The sequence below is a fragment of the Maylandia zebra genome, linkage group LG17 (genome assembly GCF_041146795.1).
Source record: "Maylandia zebra isolate NMK-2024a linkage group LG17, Mzebra_GT3a, whole genome shotgun sequence".
Taxonomy (NCBI): domain Eukaryota; kingdom Metazoa; phylum Chordata; class Actinopteri; order Cichliformes; family Cichlidae; genus Maylandia; species Maylandia zebra.
The window spans coordinates 1,848,532-1,874,253 of record NC_135183.1 but is presented as its reverse complement, the minus strand read 5'-3'; the positions used below and the strand labels follow the sequence as shown (position 1 = coordinate 1,874,253).

General features: G+C 41.0%; 1 protein-coding gene across 1 annotated transcript; it reads right to left on the bottom strand.

Moving 5' to 3' along the window:
* Positions 1-1,261: 1,261 nt before the first annotated feature.
* Positions 1,262-19,737, bottom strand: ttll12 (tubulin tyrosine ligase-like family, member 12). The gene is made up of 14 exons (XM_004570878.5): positions 19,542-19,737; positions 19,188-19,363; positions 17,574-17,772; positions 17,141-17,300; positions 16,845-16,978; positions 15,209-15,285; positions 12,540-12,656; positions 11,000-11,188; positions 9,853-9,964; positions 4,455-4,606; positions 3,897-3,978; positions 3,737-3,805; positions 3,297-3,435; positions 1,262-1,738 (listed from the first exon to the last, which is right to left on the bottom strand). The coding sequence occupies exons 1-14, from the start codon at positions 19,680-19,682 to the stop codon at positions 1,587-1,589; spliced, it is 1,899 nt and encodes a 632-aa protein (XP_004570935.1). The 5' UTR covers positions 19,683-19,737; the 3' UTR covers positions 1,262-1,586.
* Positions 19,738-25,722: the final 5,985 nt, after the last annotated feature.

The window sequence follows — 25,722 nt, the reverse complement described above, 5'->3', positions numbered from 1 at the left end:
CATAATACAATTACACCTTACCTGTTTGGACTATATTTTTATATTTCATTTTTACTTGCTGCCAGGAACGTTTGGGGCCTGTTGGGTTGCACCTGCGCTCACATCACATCACAAAATAAAATGTATAAAATAAAAAATAAAATAAAATATAATAAAATAACGTTTTAAATGGGTGGAAATCCCTAGATCAATGTTTAAATTAACACTCATGCATTGACTCTGTCGGCTTTGTTTTGCCATGCATGCTCCCTTTCTTTTGCAGCTGAGGCTGTGTTACTTTTTTTCTGCAAAATTTGCATGTTATCGGCATATGCTGCCATCAGAATTTCGGCCTCAAGCGCTGTAAAATACATTGACCGCGCCTTCTTTCCCTCCGTCTCCATGGTGACTCGCTTAATCTGTGCTCCACTAATCAGGGCTTTATGTATCCTCGTGCGCGCGCTTCACTTGGGGTTAAAGCAACTCTGCGTTGATTGAACTACTTGTTATCAGCCTTTCTGAAACCGAATATTCCGAGTTGGACAGTTCGGGGTTACTCAACCCTGAGTATCGTTTTTCACTCTGAGTTTTCTAAACCGGCTTTCTGAAATAGGGCCCTGGCCTGATGAGTTAGCTCTTCTGTGGTGTGTCATCCTCTTAGCCAGAGGCTGTTTGGTTCCCCCGATGAATAAAACACAGCAATCCACTGGCTGCTGTATCTTTGGGGATGGTGTTCAGTCGGTGTTGTATTATACTGACACATAGCCAATTTAGACCCATTTGGGGGTGCTTAGGTATCATCAGAGCACCCCTAAAATAACCATAGTTGTAATAACAGCATATTTTTGGTTATTTTCTAGAATTATGATGTTACACTTTTCTAATTTGTCTATTTACAACACTACAGCATAGAATGAAAACAGGTTTTATGACCTGATTCACCCAGTTGGTGCTCCCATTACTGATGGCAATTTCACAGTCTCAGCCTGAGACTAAAAAAAGTCACTTGGGACGAAACATTTCTCCCACTGAACACGCTGCATCCAGATAAACAGAATCAACTTTCTGGGATCCTAATAGGGCCTGCATCAACACATATCACATGTCCAGTAGGATTTTTTCTTTGATGGAGTTTCGAACTATATCTTTCATTTTTTGTATGCAGTATATGTGTGACGTCTTCTGAGCTACTGTCTGCAGGAACTGCAGAACAATGTCAGCCGTGTGTGCATGAGGAAACATACAGCAAAAGAAAGAAAAAGTAATTATAATGACACAGATGAAAGAGTACAATATGGCTTTAATGAACAGTGAAACTAAAGAGATTACATTTATACTCTCTGAGAAGCCTGAGAGAGAACATCAAGAGAAATCATTAACAGAAACTGAAGTTTATCCATTTTTAATCTCACTGTGCAACACAGAGTTGACAAGGTGTTCCTCTATACGACTCTACGAGCACACAACCAGCAGAGTATGCACAGTTGCTATCTCGCATACAGGGAGTTCCACCAAACCTATGCAGCGCAGATGGATAAGGGGAAGATTTCAGCAACTTGAAGCATGAAAACATAAACTAAAGACACTCCTCCATCATGTTCGGTTAATCACATGATTTGCGTGACAGGGCACTCCTCAGGCTGATCCAGGAACAGCGTCTGAAACATGTGGTTGTAGAAGTCAGGGTGGTAGAGGCAGGCCCGGGCACAGTCTGGGCTGAAGTTCAACTCTAGGATCTGAGGTTGTATTATACGTTCACCTGAAGGATGAGAACACATAAACGATTCACAGGCTGATCACACAGTAAATAAAGTTTTAGTCTGATAAGCTGATATGTGCAATGTCTTGTTACAAAACTACACCTGTTGTGCCGCCAACAGGTGTAGTTTTGTAAAAAGACTGTAAATGGGCCGAAATAGCCAAACACTTTCCAAAGACACTGTCTCATTAAGCTCTCTGAAGCTCACAGTAAACACATTTCTTGATGCCATATTTTAAGAAGACTGGATAAGCAGAAAATAACTGCAAAATATGGCATGTCTTTATCCTGTCGTCCTTCTCTCACCCCAACCAATCACAGCAGATGGCCCCGCCCCTCCCTGAGCCTGGTTCTGCTGGAGGTTTCTTCCTGTTAAAAGGGAGTTTTTCCTTCCCACTGTCACCAAAGTGCTTGCTCATAGAGGGTCATGTGATTGTTGGGTTTTTCTCTGTATGTATCATTGTAGGGTCTACCTTACAATACAAAGCGCCTTGAGGCGACTGCTGCTGTGATTTGGCGCTGTGTAAATAAAACTGAATTGAATTGAAGTCTAGATACAGACACTTTATTCTGGTTCAGATGCACCAAGGCACGATTACAAGGATTCAGACTCTGGGGTAGGGTCTGCATGTTTGGGGTTTTGAGTTTCTTTTCTTTAATCTGTACCCTTCTCCTGTCACTTTCATGAATCCCTGTTTTACTCTGAGCCTTTGTCTTCAAAAGACCTCGAGCTCAATAAGGCCTCTGAAATGTTGATAGATACTACAAGGGCTCATTTTGATTTAGTCGTGAAAGCGACCTCTTTTACATATTTACTACACAAATACAGACATTCACTCAATTCTAGCTGTGCATCAGGGAGAGTGTTAATCACATGGAAGAGTCTACCAAGCAGCTAAATAATTTAAGAGAGAAAAAACCTTGTATCAGAATTGGACAGCTAACGTCCTGTGTCACTGACATCCTGATTTCTTCACACGTGGAGCGAAGGATGGAAATGCCTCTCATGCAGCCTGACACCAGCCTGATCTGAACTTGTGACGGTGGTTCTGAGAGCCAGTTTGCTGCAAGAGATGCTGCTAAAATGCAACTTGCTTGTTAAGTATTTAAACTTATAACCCACTTTAACCTCTTTTCTACTGTCAGGGCTGCTGTACATGATGATCCTTTTTATCTTGCAATCTGTACTTGTACAGTGTGGATTTCCTCCGAGCTTTCCAGAAAGTTGAATGATGGTAAAACATGCTTTGCACAGCTTTTAAATGAGTCTGTGTGATTCTTTTCTGCCTGGGAATGCATAACGGGACAAATTTGCAACCTCTCCTCCGCCCTCTCAACCTTGATTGAAGCAGAATCTCAAAGTTACAGAATCTTGTGTTAATGAATTTGGGGAGACAAAATAAATGTAGAGAGATGCTCCCAAAGGTCACAGAAGAAAAAACATGAGCCAGGTCAAATGAAGAGAGCTTGCCTTTGAAACAAATGTGGTTAAGGTGCCATTCCTCTGAGGCTCAAACAAATGTTACTGGCTTTGATGATCAGTAGGATCAATGCTCACCATTTTGTCCTCTACTCCACTTTAGCATGAGGTCTACAGCATAGATGGCCCGGGATGAAGGATAGGGACAAATACCATATGGTGCCGGTCTAGAAGTGGCTGCCTCAAAGAGCTCCTTGAAAGCTTTAAATAACTCTCCCTGTAAAGAAAAATGGACAGAAACCCAGATTTGAGTACGATAACCATACTAGGATTAAGGCCTTAGAGATACTGTCACACGTGCTTCACAATCTGTGCAGATGCTGCTACCTAATCTGCAGATTCAACAGGTGGTGTGAGGGCTTTAGATACTCCTGGAAGAATCATAATTTGTGCTGACATGCCACTGATGACTGAAAACATCAGTGACCAGCTTGGTATCACTTCTTATAAACAAACCATTTCCCTAAACTCTCAGAAAGAGCATCCTAAACTGAAAAGCACTTAACATTTTCACTCACTTCCACTTCTTTCCATGGATGCTGTGGGTACTGCTTCTCAAACATTGGGATGAACTCATCATAGTGCACCTACGAAAGGGACCCATCCAAACTGTTATCACTAGACTTTGATGACGACAACAGCTATGGCAAGACATACAAATTAAAATAGAGAAGATACCTGCTTAAGCTCCACCCCCTCGGCATAGTTCATGACAGTGAAGTGCTTTTGGTAATCATCAAAATGGTCCAAGGAGAACGGTCTAGGCAGAAACACCGAAAGATCAGCACCAGCACGGCAAAGGGTCAAGGATGGAGGAGCAACAACAAACTGCCAGGTTTAACAACAAACAGGTTTAACTTTGTGAAGAGCCAATCGATGGATAAGAAACAAGACAATCTTTGAATATGAAAGAATAGACAGAAACATTATTTTGCTAGTTTTGGTTGGTTTGTAACTTCTATGTTAACTTTTGATATATTTAATTAAATTGTGCTGTTATTTTTTACATCAAATGGAACAAGAACAAACAAACTAATGAGTGCCACAAAAGCAGTGTGAGCCATCATCTGCCTTTTCCTGTCTGACTTCGCTTTGCTTAGTGTCCACAGATTATTAAGTATGGATTACATCCATACTTAATAATCTGTGGACACTAAGCAAAGTCTGAGGAATCAGACTGTGCAGAGAAAGGTACCCTACAGGAAAGAACTCTTTCTGTATGTATGCATTTCTTACCTGTTGGCAAAGCGCAGCCAGAAGACATTATAGGCATAGAGACGCAGAGGCTGCACAGAACGCAACATCAACATGTAGCGAATGTCAAACTTCACCATTCCCACTTCCTCCCTGTTGAACAGGACTGGATCTTCGAGATACTTGCACACCACCTGGAACATGAAAACAACTGTGAGCTTTGTCTGTGAAGGTTCTCAGTCATCCAGGTCATGACAGGATAAAGGTCACTCTTTCGAGGATGCCAATGTTCACATTTTGGACAGAAAGGACAGATGGTTTGAAAGAGGAGTGAAAGAAGCATCTATGTCCACTGTGAGCGACCATCTTTGAACAGAGGCGGGGGTTTACGACACCAACTCTCTGCCATCTATAATCCAGTTTTGAGATCCCTTCCCAGACGCCTTAACGCCCACTCACATCCTGGGCCATCTGACCTCAGGAATTCGCATGATAAGGTGGGGCCAGGTTTCACAATGAACACACCCGAAACTCTGGCTGATTGGGACCCACGCCCAGTTTCCCACCTTGGCTCAGGCGATTAGAGGATCATCAGGGGGTCCTTTTGTCCCTCTGTGGGGGGTCACTCCCACTAGGTTTATATCTGGGACTCTCCACCATTTGACCTTAGAACTGAAGAAGCTTCTCGGATGAAGGTGAAACGTCTTCAAGCAACTTAACCCTTGTGATGTCCTCCCGATTTGCATACAATGCGAGCCATCAGGGGTCAAAAGTGTCTCCACTTCATTTGACTGTTTTTTAAAGTATAAAGTATAAATTGTCAATCAATTCAGTGTTACACCTTAGTTTTACTTAAGACCAACACATTAACACAAAATTTACCCAACATTTTACATTTTAGGGCTACCAGACCTTGTTTACAAAAAATACACCCTGTTTTTTAGCGAAAATAAAACAAGAAAATTAAATATTTAATTAAATTAAATATTTAAAAAAAAATTTAAAAAAAAATTAAAAAAAGAATTCTCACTAAAGTTCAACATACAGAGTGCTGTATGTTGAACTTTAGTGAGAATTCTTTTTTTGAACCATTTATAAATTTTAAATGGCAGCACATAATCACACCTGTGGTCCTCAGGGCTCAAAAATGACCCCGTTTGCTTTGAAGCAACAAGTATAAAATATCATCCATCTCTGTGTTTCAAGGTTTTATTCAACTTTATTCCAACTCATTGCCTGACAGTTTTCTATATTTTGGCATGGTAGGAGGGCATGAGTCTGAGTGAAGGCAAACTTTCATGAGGACAAAGGCGTGTCCATATTTGACCCAAGTGCAGGAGGAAGCTCAGGTTTATTCCTCTGCACTGGTCCCATCATGGACAGCATTCTTTCTGCAGTTGCAGGCCAAGGGGCATATACAGTAAACAAGCTGTTACAGGTGATTGTTTTCTTTTGGAAACCTGCAATGTTAGGGACAACTCGTGTCCTGACTGCAGGACAGACGGTTTGCCATCGCACACGAGCATGTTCCATGTACAGCTGGACCTGCATCACATGCTGCCCATGTTTTTGTCTCAAAGTTCCCTGGTTTACTTGTGTTGAAATCTCCCAATTCTTTGAATCTTTGGGCTGAAGGAAGGACAATACTCGGTGTATAAATGCTCAATCAACAATCATTTATTTCCATACAATTCAACAGTCAGAGCATTACAACGTCCGGACGGGAGAGATGCCTGCAGAGGTTCGACAGCATGTCTCAAAATGGTAGCCACTTTCACAGACTTTTATAGCTAGTCACAGCCCCCATCTTTGTCATAAAAGCTGCATCTTCACATGTTTTTCTAATTCTTAGCGAGCCTGGCTCCTGACCTTGCCTCCCTGTCTTTCTGTGTAAAGCAGGAAGGGGGGTAAGGAATGTGGTTTTATCTCTTCTGCCCAGACACCTAGTCTCCCTCTTACAGCCTTCTTCACATGATTCAGCAATAAAACATCTCAAGAAAACAGTGTCAGACATTCACAGCTGATCAAGGATACAGAGTAATGCACACTTTGTCTAATGAACTACAAATGATTATGTTTCTTTTATTCAAGAGTATAATAGAGACTAAACTACATACATAGCACACCATTAGAACTAAAGGATAATATATGGCCTACAGCTGTTAAGCTAATTTACTACATTGACTACTGGTCATAAAACGGCATATGTTTAACTACTAGTATCAACACTTGGATGTTCTGTTGGAGGGGACAGAGTCCTCTGAAGGGGACTTGGTGCTCATACAGTCACATCAGTACCAGGATCTTACATCACAGCAGGAGGAACACCCACTTGTGTTTCAAGTCAAGTCAACACCAACACACATCATACACCTCAAATGGGAGCACGTTTGTGTCATGAACGACGATCATCTATTGTGTCTTTATCAAGAAATTATGTCCTTTTTGTGCTTCTATGATTAATCTTGTGTCAGCATGAAAACTTCTCTACCAGACTCAGGATGTCATAAACTGGCCGTAGCGACTCTACTGGATGCACGGCAGTAAGAATCAACACACCCACATATGCCTACAGCTGCATTCGGTCCATTTTTCTTCCTCTCTTGTTGTCCCTCCTTGTTCATCATTGAGTTGGCTGTAGAGCAGGTCATCTGCTAATTGGATGGTTGTTGGTTCAATCTCTGTGTGCTCTAGTCTGGAGTTCTTACCAAGGTGTCCTTGGGCAAGTTACTGAACCCCAACTTGGTCTCTGATGCATCCATTGGCATGTGAACGTTAAAAAGCAGAATACAAGCAGAATACACTGTGTATAATGCTTTCAGTACTCGAGTAGAAAAGCCACTGAAGGAGTATGGGACCTGGCACATGTGCTTGGACTGTGGTAGATCATCTTTCTCTGAGGCACATGAGAGAGTCAGGCATCGTCTGTCACTGGGAAGGTTAGAAGACCAGATCAGTGTTTCCTCACGTTACTGCAAATATTCCTCTGTCTCAGCTGATTCCTCTTTCCTGCTTGATTCTTTGTCTTCATCATAATTGAAATGGATGATGTGTAGTCCTCTGACACATCTTCTATTTCAGTTTCACATTCTGAAAATTCAAGAAACTTCAAGAAGCCCAGTCACTTTCTCTCCAAGCTCCTCAGACTACCATGTCCTGGATGCCTGAGAACCTACTTGAACATAGTTCAGATTCTTCATCACTTTTCTTCACTTCATAGCCTTCTTCCACTTCTGCAGGTGGCTGATGTGCTTTTTCAGAGAAAGGGTAGCATGTGCTCTAAATATTGACAATATTTTCTATATCTTCTAACCCTGGATCTTCCTGAACATTGATTCTCCCTCCTCATTATACTAGAGGACAATATGTGCTTTGTCCTACTGGTCATTGCTTTGCACAACATGGTAAAAAAAAGTATGCTCATCAAAGTATGCAAATCTCCAGTGCAATGGAGGCTTTTGAGGATACTTTCTGTGTATGTATTATTGTAGAGTCTACCTTACAATACGAAACACTTTGATGCGGCTGTTGTTGTGATTTGGCGCTGTATAAATAAAATTTCATTGAATATAGAGCACCTGCCTCCTCATTGTGCTGCCTGTTGTGGTTGTTATGACCAGTGCTTGACCCCACACATCAGTGATCCAAGATCAAAGATGTTTGAAAACAGTATGGTGTGAAAATACGGCTCTTTGCAACACTTTGTACTTTGGGGTCATTTTTGTCCACGAGGGCCAACAACGTTATAAAATTCAATAAAAACCACATAAATAAATTACTTGAAACTTATTCCAATCATTCATAGTATAGTAATGAATAACTTCTGTTATTTTCAGCCCATTTGATGAATAACAAATACATTTTTGATAGCAAAAGATTTCTTTAGAGGACAAAAATGACCCGTGGACAACACAAGGGCTAAAGAAGTCCAGACGCTTTTCTTTGCAAGCTCCTTTGACAACTGTGAGCTTTACAGTCCTGACACCGTGTGAATCTTAAAGTCATGCAGCACGGAGTCTGCAACTCTGTATCCCTTTGAAGATTTCTGTGATGGAAATTTGTTTTACCTTAGCGTATCGATCCTGTGTTCTGATAACAGTAAATATAAATATATGAGTTACAGATAGAAAGGATAGCATCATATATGTCTTATGTGGTTAAATGGAGTGGTCCCTATACAGCACCTTTCTACCTGATCACTGTTTTCTGTGCTAATCTAACATTCACACTCTCGCACTCATACCCGATGGACGCGTCAGAGAGCAGCTTGGGGGTTAATCTTGCCCAGAGATATTTGGCATGCACCACGGGAGCAGATGGGATCAAATCAAACCTTATTAGCAGATGAACTGTTCTAGAATTACTGTATTATTTTTGTAAAGTAATGCAGTGTTATAAAATGAGAATATCTATTAGTTAATGAAGTTAACAATAGTAGTTAATAACAGCTAATCATGCATAATTCTGATGTGTGAATGTCATTGTGACTGGTTGTCTGTAACTCTGTGTTAGCCCTGCGACAGGCCAGCGACCTGTCCAGGGTGTAAGACTAGTTTATGGTCACTCTCATCACACTGCTCTTCTCGTTTCCTAATTAATTATCAAGTCTTCTACCCATCTTTCTTTGACCTCATCCACCACTGAGGTCAAGTGGAAGCGGTTTGGAAAGTGATACAGAAGGCCCTTTCTGAACACATACACATACATATACAGTGGGGCAAAAAAGTATTTAGTCAGCCACCGATTGTGCAAGTTCCCCCACTTAAAATGATGACAGAGGTCAGTAATTTGCACCAGAGGTACACTTCAACTGTGAGAGACAGAATGTGAAAAAAAAATCCATGAATCCACATGGTAGGATTTGTAAAGAATTTATTGGTAAATCAGGGTGGAAAATAAGTATTTGGTCACCTCAAACAAGGAAAATCTCTGGCTCTCACAGACCTGTAACGTCTTCTGTAAGAAGCTTTTCTGTCCCCCACTCGTTACCTGTATGAATGGCACCTGTTTGAACTCATCATCTGTATAAAAGACACCTGTCCACAGCCTCAAACAGTCAGACTCCAAACTCCGCCATGGCCGAGACCAAAGAGCTTTCGAAGGACACCAGGAAAAGTATTGTAGACCTGCACCAGACTGGGAAGAGTGAATCTACAATAGGCAAGCAGCTTGGTGTGAAAAAATCAACTGTGGGAGCAATCATCAGAAAATGGAAGACATACAAGACCACTGATAATCTCCCTCGATCCGTGATTCATGGATTTTTTTTTCACATTCTGTCTCTCACAGTTGAAGTGTACCTCTGGTGCAAATTACTGACCTCTGTCATCATTTTAGGTGGGGGAACTTGCACAATCGGTGGCTGACTAAATACTTTTTTGCCCCACTGTATAAGTTTATATAAGTGTCATTCTTGGTTTCTGTGCATGTGTGCCATCACCTTTGGTGTACTCTCTCGCTGCCTGATTATGTAATCCAGGTTGTTGGTTATGTGTGTGTCTAGTCCACGAGCTAAATTCCAAGGCTTACAGATCCAGTGGTTATCTTCTCCCCTGAAAAATATAAGGCAACTTTTAATTATCCAGTTAATAATGATAATAACAATAATAAATACATAAAAGGAAACTTCAATTATTTCTTCATTGTAACACTGCCTGTTTATGGTCCACACTTGCATTCGTGGGTTGTTCCCTTTAAAATCTCTGCTGATGCCAAACAGCTTAAGCTGCTATTGACTTTTGCTTGCTGCTGTTTATTAAATTAATGATTGAAGTCTGAAGAAAGAAGAAATATAAAGTGTATTATTTTACAATTCAATTCCATTTTATTTATATAGCACCAAATCACAACAGCAGTCGCCTCAAGGCGCTTTACATTGTAAAGACCTTAAAACATTAATAAACATGTGGAAGAACCATACCAAGCCACAGACTGGATCTCTCCTGTTCACCAGGACGGTCACACACTGTTGTGGGATCCCACCCTTCAATCTGCATTTGTCACAACATGCCCAAGCAGACCCTGTAAGTGTTTAATGGGACGGAGGTCGGGACTGCAGGCAGGCCCTTCCATCCTCTAATCTCTGATAAAGATGACAACACAGGGTGGGGTTTAAGTTCAGTCCCAGACTGTGGCAGTAGGTCGATATCTCACCATCACACTGCCTCTACCAGAAGCTGTTACAGTATAGCCTGGATTATACTTGGTTGCTGGTGACCCACATGTACAGCTTCCAGTTCCCTTCTTTCAGCACTTCTCAAGCTTCTCGTGCTCCTTTTTCCTGATATTGCTGCCATTTGATAACAACTACGACCGTCTTCCTCTGCTTGTCCAGCATCACTATGTTAGCCATCACCACTTTGTCTGTATCTGGAAGTCCCACAGGATCTTAGCTCGGTCATTCTCAAGCACCCTAGGGGAGCGTGTCCCTTTTTGACCTCAGGACTTCCAGGCCATACTCAGCACAGATGTTTCTGTATACTATTCAGGGTGTCTGTGTGAAACACTGCGGTTAAGTTCTTCCTTCCTTTTATTATTCGTCATAAAAACTAGAGATGACTAGAAACAAACAAAATCAGAATCCCAACCTTTGTTGCTGGTAATGCTTGATGAACTGTGGCAGCTCTGTCTGTAGGTTGAAGGTCTGCGGTAACCAGTCGGGTCCTGGGCTGCCTTTCACCCTGCGAGCCACAGCAGCCAGGCAGTCCTTCACCGTGATGATGCTCTCACAGGGAAACTGGTTCAGCAACACATGAGGCCGCTCCACACTGAGTTTGCTGCCAAATCAAAACATGATACTTAACCTTTCAGACAGTCCAACAGCAACCTCACCTAACGCTGGTTCATAGCTGCTTTATCAAGTGTCAACATAACTTTGCTGATAGACTTAGAATAATCCGATGTTTGAGTTTGAGATTAACTCATGAACTCTGACTTCTTTTAACTTTCTGGTATTTATGAACTTAAATACCTCCCCAGCATGAAAACAGGTCACTTTTTAAAATTGTGTTGGAATCAATTAAAGCTGAGATTAGGATGTTTATGCAACAATGTAGCGCAGCCTAGCAACAAACATACAGAGTTTATTATTAATTATTTACTTATTAAGTCACACAAAAAAACATGTTCTTGGCATTCACACACAATAAAGCCTGTTTTCATAATTCCTGCCTGACAGTTGGTCAAGATCAGTGTTAGCTTTGAAATAAAGTCTAATAAAGTCTTTCTATTAGTCACTCAACACACACACACACCAACAGAATACACAAACTGTGAGTTAACATATAATAATATTATAACACAGCCAGGATCATACCTTTTGGACAACTGATCTCTATTATTGTTGGATCTTTACATTACAATATTAAGCACCTTAGGGCGCTATATAAATAAATCTGTTCACCACAAACATGAATCAAACAATCAAAATGTGACTGATGTGCAGACTTTCAGTGTTATTTTGAAGAGTTTAACAAACGTTCAGGTGTTTAGCCGTTTTGACACACAGTCATATTCGTTTTCAGAAGCTCAAAAATAAGTTGGCAAACTAAAATAACTTCAAACTGAAAAATATCTAAAATGCTTGAATGAAAACCCTTTGCAACGTGACCCATGGACATCACCAGTGTTGGGAAGGTTATTTTTAAAATGTATCCCACTACAGATTACAGATTACATGGCCCAACATTTATTTTGTAAGGTATTCCATTACGTTACTCAATGAGAGTAACGTATTCTGAATACTTTGGATTACTTAATATATTGTCATGCTACATGAATGTACTATTGCTGTGTGATTTATTACTATTAAAGAAGGTTACTCGCCAACCAGTACCAACTGTGATGGTTTTGTGTTCACTGAATACAACCTACTGACACAATGATCAGAAAAGCACTATACTTAGTGCATAAGAATTATGCACAATTCACTGAATTCTGTAGCCTAGTGTATAAGGCCCCAAGGACCTGTGTGCTGTGACTCTGCAGAAATAGGTGTTTCCTGGTTTCCTTGAGCACATGTTTTTTTAATCCAACAGCTACCATGTATGAAACAGTCACTTATGAAGAAATCATGTCTGTCTAGCTCCATAATGTCACCGAGTTATGAATGCAGCTTCGCTTGCTCACCTGTAGTCTTTGATGTGATTATAGCGCCAAATGATATCTGCCTCGTCCTCATCCTCTATCAGCTGGAACCGAGGGTGGCTAAGGTTGTTTGTTACTTGTGACATTTCAGAGTAAACCCTGGAAACAAATGAACAAAACAATAACAAAAAACTCTTTTTGTTGAGCTTTTTAATTAGCACTTAAAGTGGACATGAAACTCTTTATCTATAAACTGAGCGCTGCTCTCAAAAACAGACTGTCTGTGACGCTGGATTTAAGAAATTAGGGCTTAAAGTTTGAAAACATGTTTAGCGCCATCTTGTGTCAGTATATTATGTGACATCATGGGTTGGTTGGTTGCGATCAGTAGACTTGCATTAGTTTATGTTAGGTAATTGGTAACAAACCCAATAACTCAGGGAAAGCGAAGGGACGTAAACTAAAAATCAGTCTCTGGTGGCTCCTCGTTGTTTGGTTAGCTATACTGAAACGGGAAAATACACCTGCTAGCTGTAATGTTTGGATTTGTAAAGCACTTTGTAAATGAAGACTGTATGAAGGAAAGCCTGTTTGAGTCAGATGTCTGCGGAGTCAAAAACAGATTTTTCCTTGTATGTAGCGAGTGGCACAATCAGCTAACACGATTATATGTATTTTATGCAATAAAGGAATGTCTGTTCTCATCCAGACAGTTTACAACCTAACAGCTTAATACAGAGCTTCCCAAAGTGTGGGGCCGCCGCCTAGGGGGGGCGCAGGGCCATTGCAGGGGGCGGGCGCCGTATGAAAAGGGAAAAAAAACGCTTGGACACTGCTAGCACGCACTGGGCTGTTCAAATCACGGATGAACAGGATCCCACATTCTTGATTTTTAGTTCACAAACACTTGTTGTAATGACTAACTGCTCCTGACATTTTGGAGATGTTTGCTCTTTATACAGTAAAGTTACAGCTGGATACAAATAACATCAGGCTGATCCTGCCACGATTTGTTCCCCTGTCTAAATCACGGACGAACAGGATCCTACAGCTGTTTATGTTTTTGAACCCATTTTGCACAGAGAGGCGATTTTGAAAAAAGTATTGACAGCAATGTTAAATATTATTACACAGGAAAAAACAACTACACGTAAAATAATGGCACCGTGACGCCTCTGCCTTTGTAAATAGACAGTAACTGTTTGTGTATGTAAGCGTGTAAAGCCTGCAGACAGTCAGATTAACAGGATTTTGTCTCTATCTGCCATTCTGCAGTTCATCTCATGTAAACAATAACGTGGCCACAGCGTGATGTGGAAAAAGGCAAATATTTTATCGTCCACACTAAATGCAAAAAAGGAGTTTTAAAAAATCTCCATTCATGGTTTGGGAACCACTGGGTTATTACATGTGCATCACAACACAAACACAAACTGTTCTTCTTACCGAAGCACGAACCCTGTCACTATGTCCGCAGCAAAAATAGACTGATGTGTTCGATGGAGAGACGAAAAACCAAGAAGCTGTTTTTGGTTAACAGTCTGGTTTAAAATATAACATCCAGTCAGTCTCATTGTATACTCTTGTATATGTTTAATCGGCTTCATCTGATATATACGATCTCAAAGAGATTGATCTCTTCCAGCTTATCTTTACCCACAAGTGGAGGAAAAGGATTAAACATCCAGCCTTTTTATGGGGACGGTGACACAGAGCGCTAAAGTAGAGTTTACTTAGCAGTGACTTTGCTAATAGTTCAACATATTTAATTCTAATTCAAAGTATAATCAAGACCAGATCTAATCACCAGGATGAGTAAGAAAATCATGTTTGAGTAATGAACGCCTGACTTTTTCACCCAGATTCCCGAAGCATTCTTTTGACTACAGTGTGTCCTCGGCTCCCTCTGTGAATGAGAGCACAGCAGACTCTGTGTGTGTGTGTGTGTGTGTGTGTGTGTGTGTGTGTGTGTGTGTGTGTGTGTGTGTGTGTGTGTGAGAAAGGCACCAGAGTCCAATGTGACTGTGATTTTGAATAACAGAAGTGATGCTGTGACTGACAAACACAGCGTCATAAAGGGAAAAAGCAGGTTCAGTTCACATGAGACTGAGCTAATGAGAACTCATGTTGATGTAAAGCAACATATAAACTGAATGAGACATGATGAAGAGCGACAGCAGATATGAAGCGATTTGCTGTATAAAACCCTGAGCAGAAGTTATTTTGAGTTTCTTTAAATTCAGAAAAGTTTTTCTAGCTGTAGACGTAGCATGAAACAATGAATCCTGTACATGCACCTTAGATTTCAGTTGAGCACCAACTATGTATTCAGATACATTCCACCACACACTGAAATCTGGCCTCTATGTTGGTAGAGATTAAAATATTATCTATAGTCAGACAAACACTACACGGAGATCATCTCGACCTGCAAATTCCCAACAAAGTAAATGTGTTATCTTTAGTGAGGGAGAGAGTGGAGGCAGGCAGCGACCTTCCTGACACACATGAACAGGCGTGAACAAGCAACGTCTGAAGCTGTGGACCAGCTCAGTATTTCTCCTTCATATTCAGATATCCACTTTCTCTGTGTCACATTATCATTATTATATTATCCAAATACAGAAGTCTGCAGCAAGTCAGTGCCCAACTCAGAAAGGCCCTACAGGTAAATATAATAAAAAAGATTTCTGTAACAGTGACAAACTTACTTATAGACTTTGTCCTTCGGAACAGTGTAAGGCTGTATTTCCACGGGAAGCTGCTCCTTGTTTTCCCGAGCAATGTTCTGCAGACACAGAGACGACCCAACAATTAGGCTTCAGTTCAGCTCAGATATTGACTGTGGATACATCACATACAGTGGTGGGAAAAAGTGTTCCTGACTTCATATGTTTGTCAAACTTAAACGTTTCAGATCATCAAACAAATTTAAATCCAGGACAAAGATTTCACCTCCTTTAAAAATGCAGTTTTAAATGTTTCTTATTAAGGGGAAACCAGCTGGGCCCACTCATCTTTGCAGGATTGTTGTAATTCAGCCACACTGGAGGGTTTTTCAGGTCATGCCACAGCATCTCAAGATTCACGATTCAAGAACTTTATTGTCAACACAACAATATACACAGTATACAGCGTTTCACCCCTGGTGCATTTATATGAGTATAAATAATATATCTCCAAGAGATATAAAACTAGGATTTACACATAAATAATAACTTGCTAAATTTGGGTCAAATTAAGTGATAAAAAGGTACTATTACTAACTTTATCTATGTAATAAACACAGACAGGACAGAGACAATATGGAGTGGATTGTGCAGCAGGTACTGAATACAAGGTTGAAGTTATGAGTCAGGATATTTTAGACGAGAACGGACGAAGACGTGCAAGAGACAAAATGTGCAAATATATTTGAGATGTGTTCAGTAACTATGTGACTGAGTGTGCAAATAAGCAGATTGTTCCCAGGTCCAGTTTGTAGTGCATTTGTGGAAGTTTGTGTTGTGTTTGAGTCTTTTGGTGAGTACTGTAAGGTGTTTGTGTTTATCAGTCTGGTGGTAGTGAGTTGAGGGCTCTGACTGCTTGGGGGAAAAGCTCTTGCAGTGTCTGGTCGTTACAGTTTTGATGCTGCGAAAACTTCTGCCAGATGGGAGGAGGGAGAACGGTGCATGTGAGGGGTGGAGAGTGTCCTTCACTATGCTGTTCGCCCGTCGGATTCAGGTCAGGACTTTGACCGCGCCTCTAAAGTCTATATGTTGTTTTTCTTCAGCCACTCAGAGGTGGACTTGCTGGTGTATTTTGGGTTGTTGTCCTGTTGTAGAACTCAAGTGCGCATCAGCTCGAGGTCACAAAGAGCTGGCCGGATATTCTCCCTCAGGGTGTTTTGGTAGACGGCAGAATTCATGGTTCCATTTACCACAGCAAGTGCTGCAGGTTCTCAGGCAGCCACACAGACCATCACACTACCACCACCATATTTTACTGTTAGGAAGATGTTCTGGTTCTACTTAAATGTCTTCTTAATTCAACAGGTCTGCCAGTAATCAGGCCTGGGTGTATTTAATCAAACTGAACTCACCTTTCAAAAACACGTGGTTAATCACAGTTGGATCATAATTTAGGAAATGAGGAAGGGGTGACTGGACTGTGCCTTAGGTACCGAATGAAAATACTTTGTCGTATTTAAATCTCCTATTAGTGAAACTTATTTAACATTATTTACTACTTTGTGAACTGTTTGACTTTTTTTTTTATCAAGAATCCAAAAGACTGAATCTGAGTTTGAGATGAGAATAAAGTTTAATAGAATTCTTGAGGCTGATAAATTTATGTGGTACTCCTCACCTCAAAGAATGAGTCCGGGGGCTCAGCTGTGACGCTGCTGACCTCTTCTAGATCACTAGGTATCCATGGTAACAGGCGGCACTGCCGCACCAGAGGGTCTGGCTCTCCATATGTATAGTCACGGGTAACTTCATCTGTGGATAATAATGTAATAAAACATTATGTCATCCAATCATGTTGCATGTTTTAACAGGGAAACTCTATTTCAGGTATCTTGTATCCAAAGACAACCAGATGTATTCATTTTCTGAATTGTGACATGGTGATCGCTCCGTGTATGCTGTGTGCGCTTTCACCTCCTTCGTGCAGGTCCTGCAGAGGCCAGAGCACGGTGTAGGCTAACTGGCCCTGCACGTAGAAGAAAGGAGCCATGCTGCAGGTCGGTTGATCAGAGTGCCGCACCTGAGAGCCAAACTCATCCATGACGTACCACACGGGAACCTTGTCCTCTGGGGACTGCACAGGAAAACACGGGAGGAAGTGAGGCAGAGGAGGGTCAGGTTCTGGCTTTCGGGTCATTATTATCACAAACTCCCTTTTGTTCAAAGTGTGCGCAGCCCTCGTAAGGACAAGCGTTCAGCAGGTTTGTGTTACACATTAGCTGCTTTATACTGAAATAAGTTTCACATCATGGTTCCTATAGTAGCTCCACAATCATCTAATATACAGTATTAGGAGAATCATGTGTAGTACATATCTAAGTGATAAGAGCAGTGTTTTCTCACACACCCCCTGAGAGAGCTGATAAGTCTGGTTGTACTTCCACATGCGCTCCATCACCAGCTCCACCGTGTCAGGGTCGGGGACCTCACCATGGAAGTCCAGCCCCATAAGGGCCGCCATTCTGGGCAACAGGCCTGGGATCTGTTCCAGCTGCTGCCGGGCATGATCCACGCGGTACGTCCACGCGTGATCCACCAGGAAAACGCTGCAGGAATATGGAGACAATCTCACGCTAGATGTTCGTTTGGAAAATTACCTTTAAAGAGCTTTAAAATGCTGACGATTAATAAAATCTTAAAAATCTCTTTATTCACATAAAGAAAGCGCTGATGGAAAGTAGCAGCAGGAAATTTGCCCAGAAACGATGCAGTTAAATATTTCTGTGGCGGTGTAATATGACTAAGCTGCAGCTGCTCTCCCCCTGGATTCCTTCAAGCTGACACCCTGACCTGCAGGGCACTTTTATTAATCATTTGTAGTCTATGAAATATTACTGGATGAACCTTTAACCTTGTCACTAAAGCAATAGTTCATTTTAGCTCGGAAAATGAAATGTAGTTACAACCAAGGGTTAAAGGGATTTCCATGGTTTTCTTAAGAATTCCAGTTGTTAACGATGTTCTCTTCTCACTATTTTGTTATAATGTTAATGAATTTAAGGTTTTCTGTGTCATTTTGTTTATATAAATACAAAACAGTAAAGGACAGGGTCAGGATTTCAATGTTCACAGCAATAACACAACAAACAACTATCCAGTTATTCTTGTTCACCATGAGGTAAGACAACTGAATAATTTCAGCTATTCTGAACATCACCCCATCCACTTCCTCTAACTACCTGTTCAAGGATTAACAGTTTGGAAATATGAAGCAAAACAGTACTCAGCTCATATAAATATACCAGATACCTGGACTTTGGCACAGCTTTGGAGGAGCAGAATCAAAGCATCTCAAAATATCAAATATGAAAAAGTATGATGTAACATCCAAGAGGAGAGGAAAAGCAATTTTCTGTTAAATAATTTATCTTTTACTTTGTTGATTTGTTAGTTGGAGGCTGGAGATCATCATAGCTATGTCCTTATCACGGGCACGGCTATTATAGTTAACAAAAACTGAGCTAAAAAGTGAAACAAAATGTAAAAAAGTTTTAGTTTGAAATCAAATAAAAAAAAAAATACTGTTTTTGTTTATACACCACATCATTAGTTAATCATTCGTTATTATTGTCTGGTCCTCTTGCTCAATTGTCCCCTCCCATCAGACCAATTGGTCGCAGCAGATGGCCCCGCCCCTCCTTGAGCCGGGTCCTGCTGGAGGCTTCTTCCGGTTAAAAAGGAGTTTTTCCTTCCCGCTATTCCCAAAGGGTTTCTCAGGTTTTCTCTGTACTATTGGAGGGTCTTTAACTTTTAATATAAAAGGCCTGTATTTAAACACATTATATAAATACAACTAAAGTGCAGCCCGCACCTTTGACGTGCAGTCTGCAGTCGTATATAGTGACATAAATAAGACATTTAAACACTTAAATGTTAAGGTCGTAGCATTCCTTTCCTCTCCAAGGAGCACAAAGACAAACATGCAATCAGTGGAAGAAGAGTTATCGTTTGGCGCCCTCACCTGGTCGGCTCCGAGGCTTGCAGACCACTCTCCCGGGTTACAACCACTTTACATCTGATCTCATCTCCAGGATTGTCCTTCTTCTTCTCCTCTCCGTTTTCTTCATCTCCCTCCCCCTCATCTTCATCTTCTTGTTGGAACTGCATTATTCCGAAAACTTCCCCGGCATCATAAATCTACGGAAACAGACATGGCATGAAGGGGCCTGCTGGGAGAATGTCTTTTAATGTGTGCACGCCAAGGTGCTGCATCTCAGCGTGTATGAAATGTCAGCAGCAGCTTTTTCTGCAACAGTAAACAAACAGTTATTAGGACTGAACATGTGTTTCAGTGCTTCGTGATGTCAGAGCACACCTCGCTGGTGATCTTGTGGTGCAGGCTCCTCCAGTAGACCGGAGGGATAGCTGAAGCCTGGAGCGCTGCGCTGTGGAGAGCCACGAACACTCGGAACTCCTCGTCCTCCGCGCCATTCGGAACCGTGGGGTTTGTTGACATTACTGCACTGGAAGTGTATCTCACGTGGAGACGGCGTTAGTAAACCCGGAAGAAGGAGGAGTTTAACAGCTACACAGCTATGCATTGTGGGAGAGTTTTTCGACTATCTGAACTAAAACATACTTCACAAATTAAAAACCCATTAGGTCACTTTTAGAAAAAAGTAACTGGGTTAAAACGCAAAGTCTCACATGTCAGAACAAAAATAAATATGGTCTTTAAATTAAGTAAATACAACCTGAGATGGACAACAACATAATACATGTTGGTGTGTCATGTTAGTCATTATTTATTTAACAAAATGCAGAAGCAGAGTGTGAAAGACCGAGTCCAGCCCCTGGTTGTTTCTGTCATTTCGCTTTTCAGACTGTCTCTGCATGTTGGCTTAGCTGCTGTTCTATGATAGTGACTGTGTAAAATGTCATGATTATCTGAGGCTATATTTGAATAAGACCTGCTGAGGACCAGATGACTTCATTTACATCCCGATATGTAAAACCTTAGGGAGGTGTTATATGTCCTTAGTACCATGACTGTAAATGCTTACTGACACGGACAAAAATCACAGTTCGTGCCCATTAACACAAACACACTGACTGTTTGTTTTGCCCTAAGGCCCGGCTGTTATACATCTGTCTGTAGCTTCTGTTTTTATCAGCAGCGCTAAGTGGCAGAAGCTCAGGCTGGTACAGATGCTTTATATCGAATTTGGTTCAGTTTAAGTTTAATCAAACTTTTGGATAGCTAACCCTAACTAACCTAGACAAACACAACTAGTATCTGCTGGCTGGCTGTCATGAGGGGACCTCGACAGCAGACCTAATCACTGAAGTTGTGGACACATATATGTGACAGACACAGAGGTATCAGAGTACCTGTAGCGTGTCTGAAATGATCTGAGATGTTTGTTTTTCATTTGGCAAATACAGAATTTCTGTGTCACATTAAAACTTCTGTGTTCTTCTCTCTTTGTTGTCAGGTACAGGATAGATGGACAGTTTTGTCTAGCTGCAAACATCCCGCTGCAGCGCGACACCAACACACTTCATGAAATCCTCAGAGAAAGAAGCTATGAAGAAAAAGTGAGGACAGTCATTGAGGAAAGAAACTCTGAGAACAGTAAAGTTTATGTAGGCAACAACCTGGTTATAGCCAGGGTTTTAAAACCTAAACACGCAGAATATCAAGTTCTTCAAAAACTAGAACAATTGAGCCAAAACAGCGCTGGAAACTTCCTGCTCCTCTACTCTTATCTCTCCCCGTGTAGCACGTGTACAGACATATATGATAGCAATAACATCCTTAAACAGACTGACATGTACATTCACAAATGGGCAGACAGTGCCTTTGTGTTTACAAAAGTTTATGACAAATCAAATTCTGAAACTCAGTCTGAAGTTGATGTCAGCACACACACAACCATAGACAGAGGGAGTTGACAGAGTCACTTCTCGAGCTCGCGTGGTCAATGGGCAGCCTCAGCCTCGCTGTGATAAAACGAGTAATTCTGAGTTAGTGTCACAGCTGCTATACAGATGGCAGCTATTCTGAGTTTTGTATTAATAATAATAACAGGCAGGAAACCATAGACGGGAAAGGAGACAGAGTGAGAGCAGCAGAGTAGAAAGAAGATGGGGAAACAGGAGCAGCAGTGGGAGCAGGCCCAACAGAAAAAACATGGGTGGAGGCAGCAGCAGCAAGCGGAACATGTACAGGAGTCAGAGTGAGAGCAGCAGCAGAAACAGTAAAAAACACAAAGGTGGAGGCAGGAGCAGCAGGAAGAGAAGCAAACATAGTAGCAAGAGAAGGAGCAGAGGAGGAAGTACATGAGGAAGCAGGGGGAGGAGCAGCAGTAAAAACAGAGGTGGAGGCTGCAGGAGGAGCAGTAGCAGTAAAGGTTAGAGGAGTTAAAAACAAACCATCATCCCTGGAGACAAACTTCCTTCACACTTTTAAATGATTTTTTCCCAAACAGCATTTAAATTCTACTTAAAACAAAATATAAAAAATGTTCTGCCCTGTTTTTTCTGAATAAAGTCTTCAGCTTCAAACCTGCTCTGTGTCTGTCTCTGTTACACCGAACATCTGCAGGTTAGACTCGATTTACTGATGTCAGTCCCACGTCGAGATATTTATTGAGGCACTTACCGTTATTCTGTTTATGATCCAACAGTGCACAGTTGAATGAAAATACATTGCCAGGCAGGTATGTTGAAGTCCATTCTTTTGACATGGAATAAATAGCCATATAAATATATATATAAGAGCGCATCACAGAGACTTTATTATTCCCAGAGGAAAGATTAGTTGTCATAGCAGCAAATACACAACAAACATCAAGCACACACCAATGAGTTAAACTGCAGGAATGTCTTAAAGACATAAAGACCTGATGACCTCTAACTTTCTGCTTCTTAATTCAGATAAAACTGAGGTTATTGTACTCGGCCCTGAAAAGCTTAGAAATATGGTATCTAACCAGATTCTTACTCTGGATGGCATTACCTTGGCCTCCAGTAACACTGTGAGGAACCTTGGAGTCATTTTTGACTTCCATGCACATATTAAACAAATATGTAAGACTGCTTTCTTCCATTTGCGCAACATCTCTAAAGTTAGAAACATCCTGTCTCAGAGTGACGCTGAAAAACTAGTTCATGCATTTATTACTTCCAGGCTGGACGACTGTAATTCATTATTATCAGGATGTCCTAAAAACTCCCTGAAAAGCCTTCAGCTGATCCAAAATGCTGCAGCAAGAGTCCTGACAGGGACTAGAAAGAGAGAGCAGATTTCTCCTGTTTTGGCTTCCTGTTAAATCCAGAATTCAAAATCCTGCTCCTCACATACAAGGTCTTAAATAATCAGGCCCCATCTTATCTTAATGACCTTGTAGTACCATATCACCCTATCAGAGCACTTCGCTCTCGCTCTGCAGGCCTACTTGTTGTTCCTAGGGAATGTTTCTTGCTTCATGTGTGAGCGGTCCCTGGTCCGAATCCCAGATGAGTCTGTGTGGTGCTATAACAACTCTAGGAAGACATTAGATTAATTCTCCTTTTTTTTAGATTGTATAACTTTGATTTTTTCTTTCATTTGTTTAGATACCAACTGAAACCACAAAGCTCCAGTTTCACACCCCAAACTAACCAACTGTAATGCTTCTTTTCATCAGCACAATAGTTTTCAGTCTTCAATTTCACATTGGTCTACACTCCCCACATTCTGTTATGTCCTTATCCTCATTGCAAATCAGAGATTTGAATATAATCAATTCATTAATTAACAATTGAATTCCACGCTTGTGTTCATCCACAGCAGCTGGACAATAAAGTTTATTGTGACCCTGATACTGCAGCAGATCCTTCTGATCCATTTCCTGTTATCACTTCAAATAGAAATGAGGCTGCAGAAAAGCAGCTGCAGGGCTGCTGAAAATACTTTTCTGCACCAACTTTCAGCCAGCAAACGCTCAACTTCTCCCAGCATGCTGAGCTAATGATTAGTTGGTGTTTTTCTCCAAACACTCTCTCACTCTTCTCTCAACGTGTTCACAATAAACTGTGAACAGACACCGAGCAGAGCAGCAGAAGACCTCATTCAGGAGCTAAACTCAACATGAACTGAACTCACAGTAACGTTAGCTCGGTGCTTACCTTTAGATGAGCGCACAAACTGAGAGACACTCTACTGTGGCAACACCACCAGTTTATAAAGAACAAGAGATGACAAAGAGAAGTTTTTTTCCGGAAAGAGCAGCAAAACAAACTTAGTGAGGAGGAGGGAAACCTCTCAGACAAACCCAGACCCCTGCATAAAGTGCTGTTCAGACAAACTCATTTATATTTCAGGTTTTGCAGTGTGGCACACCACTACCAGGTGAGCCATCACACTTCCTCTTTATGCCACAGTACAGGAAGTGTCAGCTCGAAGAATTTTATTTACTTTAATTTTTTTAGTTCATCTATTTATTTTAAATCCAACAGTTAAAAATAAAGGGCCGAAAATTCACCCCGTTCCTTTTATTTACTGGAAGAGATCAAATCTGAGACTCTGTTGTGTTGAGCTACATGAAGACAAGAAGATTCAAACTTAATACAAAAAATCTGATATACATTACAATATTTGTAATTAAAGGATCAGTAGCTGCTGGCAAGGCTCTCCACTTGCTCCTTCAAAAGTTGTGTTGTGAAAACCTGAGTTGTTGTTGTTCATATCGGCAACAGGGTTGAATTCATAATTGCCGTTGCCTGGTAGCATCGACCAGCCAAACAACTGGGGTGAGGTGGGGAAGATCCATTGAGGTCCAACCGCAAAATTGCCCACAGCCTGATAATTTGCACCACTTCTGATTAAATTGATCTCCAGGTGCTGGGTGTACTGCTGCTTGAGTGGGGGCTGTCCCTCTCCCTGAAACTGAATCACAGACAGCACAGTCAGTAAAAGTACAATACAAAGTTCTTGTTTCAAATTCAACACATTTCAAATGAAATTAATGAATGAATTACCCAGATGTCTGAATCAAAGTTTAATAATAGGAGATACTTACATGAAATGGGACACCCTGATTGAGATGCTGAGGATGTGACCTCCTCCTAAACTTTCTCCTTCTGTTTTGAAACCAGGTTTTTACCCAAAGATGGAAGAAAATAGAAAACATCTAATCAGTTCACTGGAGACAAGATTGAACACAAATTCAATTTCTTATGTTCAGTAAGCTGAAAAACACTCACCCGTTTGTAGGTCAGTCCTGTCATCTCTTCCAAATATTTAATCTCTCTTGGCTCATGGTAATGCTTCAAATGAAACGGGTGGACAAGAATATTTAACTGTCTCTCTGTGAACACCACCTTTAGGTTTCTCTGGAGCAGTGCTGGGATCGTGCAGAGTGGCAGTGATGGGACAGCAAAAACCTGTTTCTGCTCTGACACAGAGCTGGAAACAGCCTCAGAAGTATCACTGGTTTTGTTGCTCAGCTCCTTTTAAAGAGCACTCTCCACCCGTGAGGCGAGTTCTTCCAAGGGAAGACTCCCTTCAAGGGAGACAGGGACATTTCTCCCATTGAAACTAGACCAACAAGCCAAACAGTTAATTGTGTCATTTTCCCAAAGTCACACATCAGAGTAAAAAAATGAAGAAGAGTGTATGAAAGATTGTTTTGAAAGCTCAGAAAGTCATCGGTTTCTGTGTTTGATTCTAGTTTTTATTCTAGGATTAATTCCACAGAGATTGTGCACAGTGTGATGTAAAAAAGTAGAAGCTAAAAGTAAAAATAGTATTTTATATTAAATTCTAGATTTAACAGGAATCCAGTGGAGAAAAGTCAATATAGGAGAAAAATGCTGTCTTTCTGTTTCCTGCCAGTTTTGCTCTGAAGCTAAACGCTTTCCGTGGAGTTTTTAGGACATCCTGATAGTAACAAATTACAGAAATCAACAGGGAGGCGGCAAAGTCTTAAACAACAAATGGGCTCATCTGGGATTTGAACATAAGAAACTCAAACTGAGGATCATCCCCAAAAACCAAGTCACAGGAAACAGCTCCTTTTTAAAATCTCACATTTCAGTGCAACAGTTTCCAACAATGGCAGCCGCTACTAAGTTTTCATATTACTCTAATTGATCTTTCTGCGTCACAAAATAAACTTTTAACATATTTTCAGAAAGTAGCCGTATGAACTTCAAATATCTATTTGGTTTATCAAGACATCGCATATTTGCAAAAGTGCTGTGACGTTTTCGGAGACGTCTGTTACCCAGTGCTTATCGTGATGTGCTCGCGCCGAACGTGGGTCTATACTTTCTGTTCTTTTGTTCATATTTAACAAAACAAAAATGCAGACATAAGTGTGCACATTAGTTTTGACTGGTAATGAAAATAGTTTTCTTTACAAATAACTCTCTCGCTGAACTAACAGCCAGTCCCTCGCTGCTCATATTGCCTTCATATTAAATCATTTTGTGCTTTTTAAAGATCTTATTTTAACATTGCACTTAAAGGAATCCAGGCACTCATCTTTCCGATCTCCGTAGACTAACAG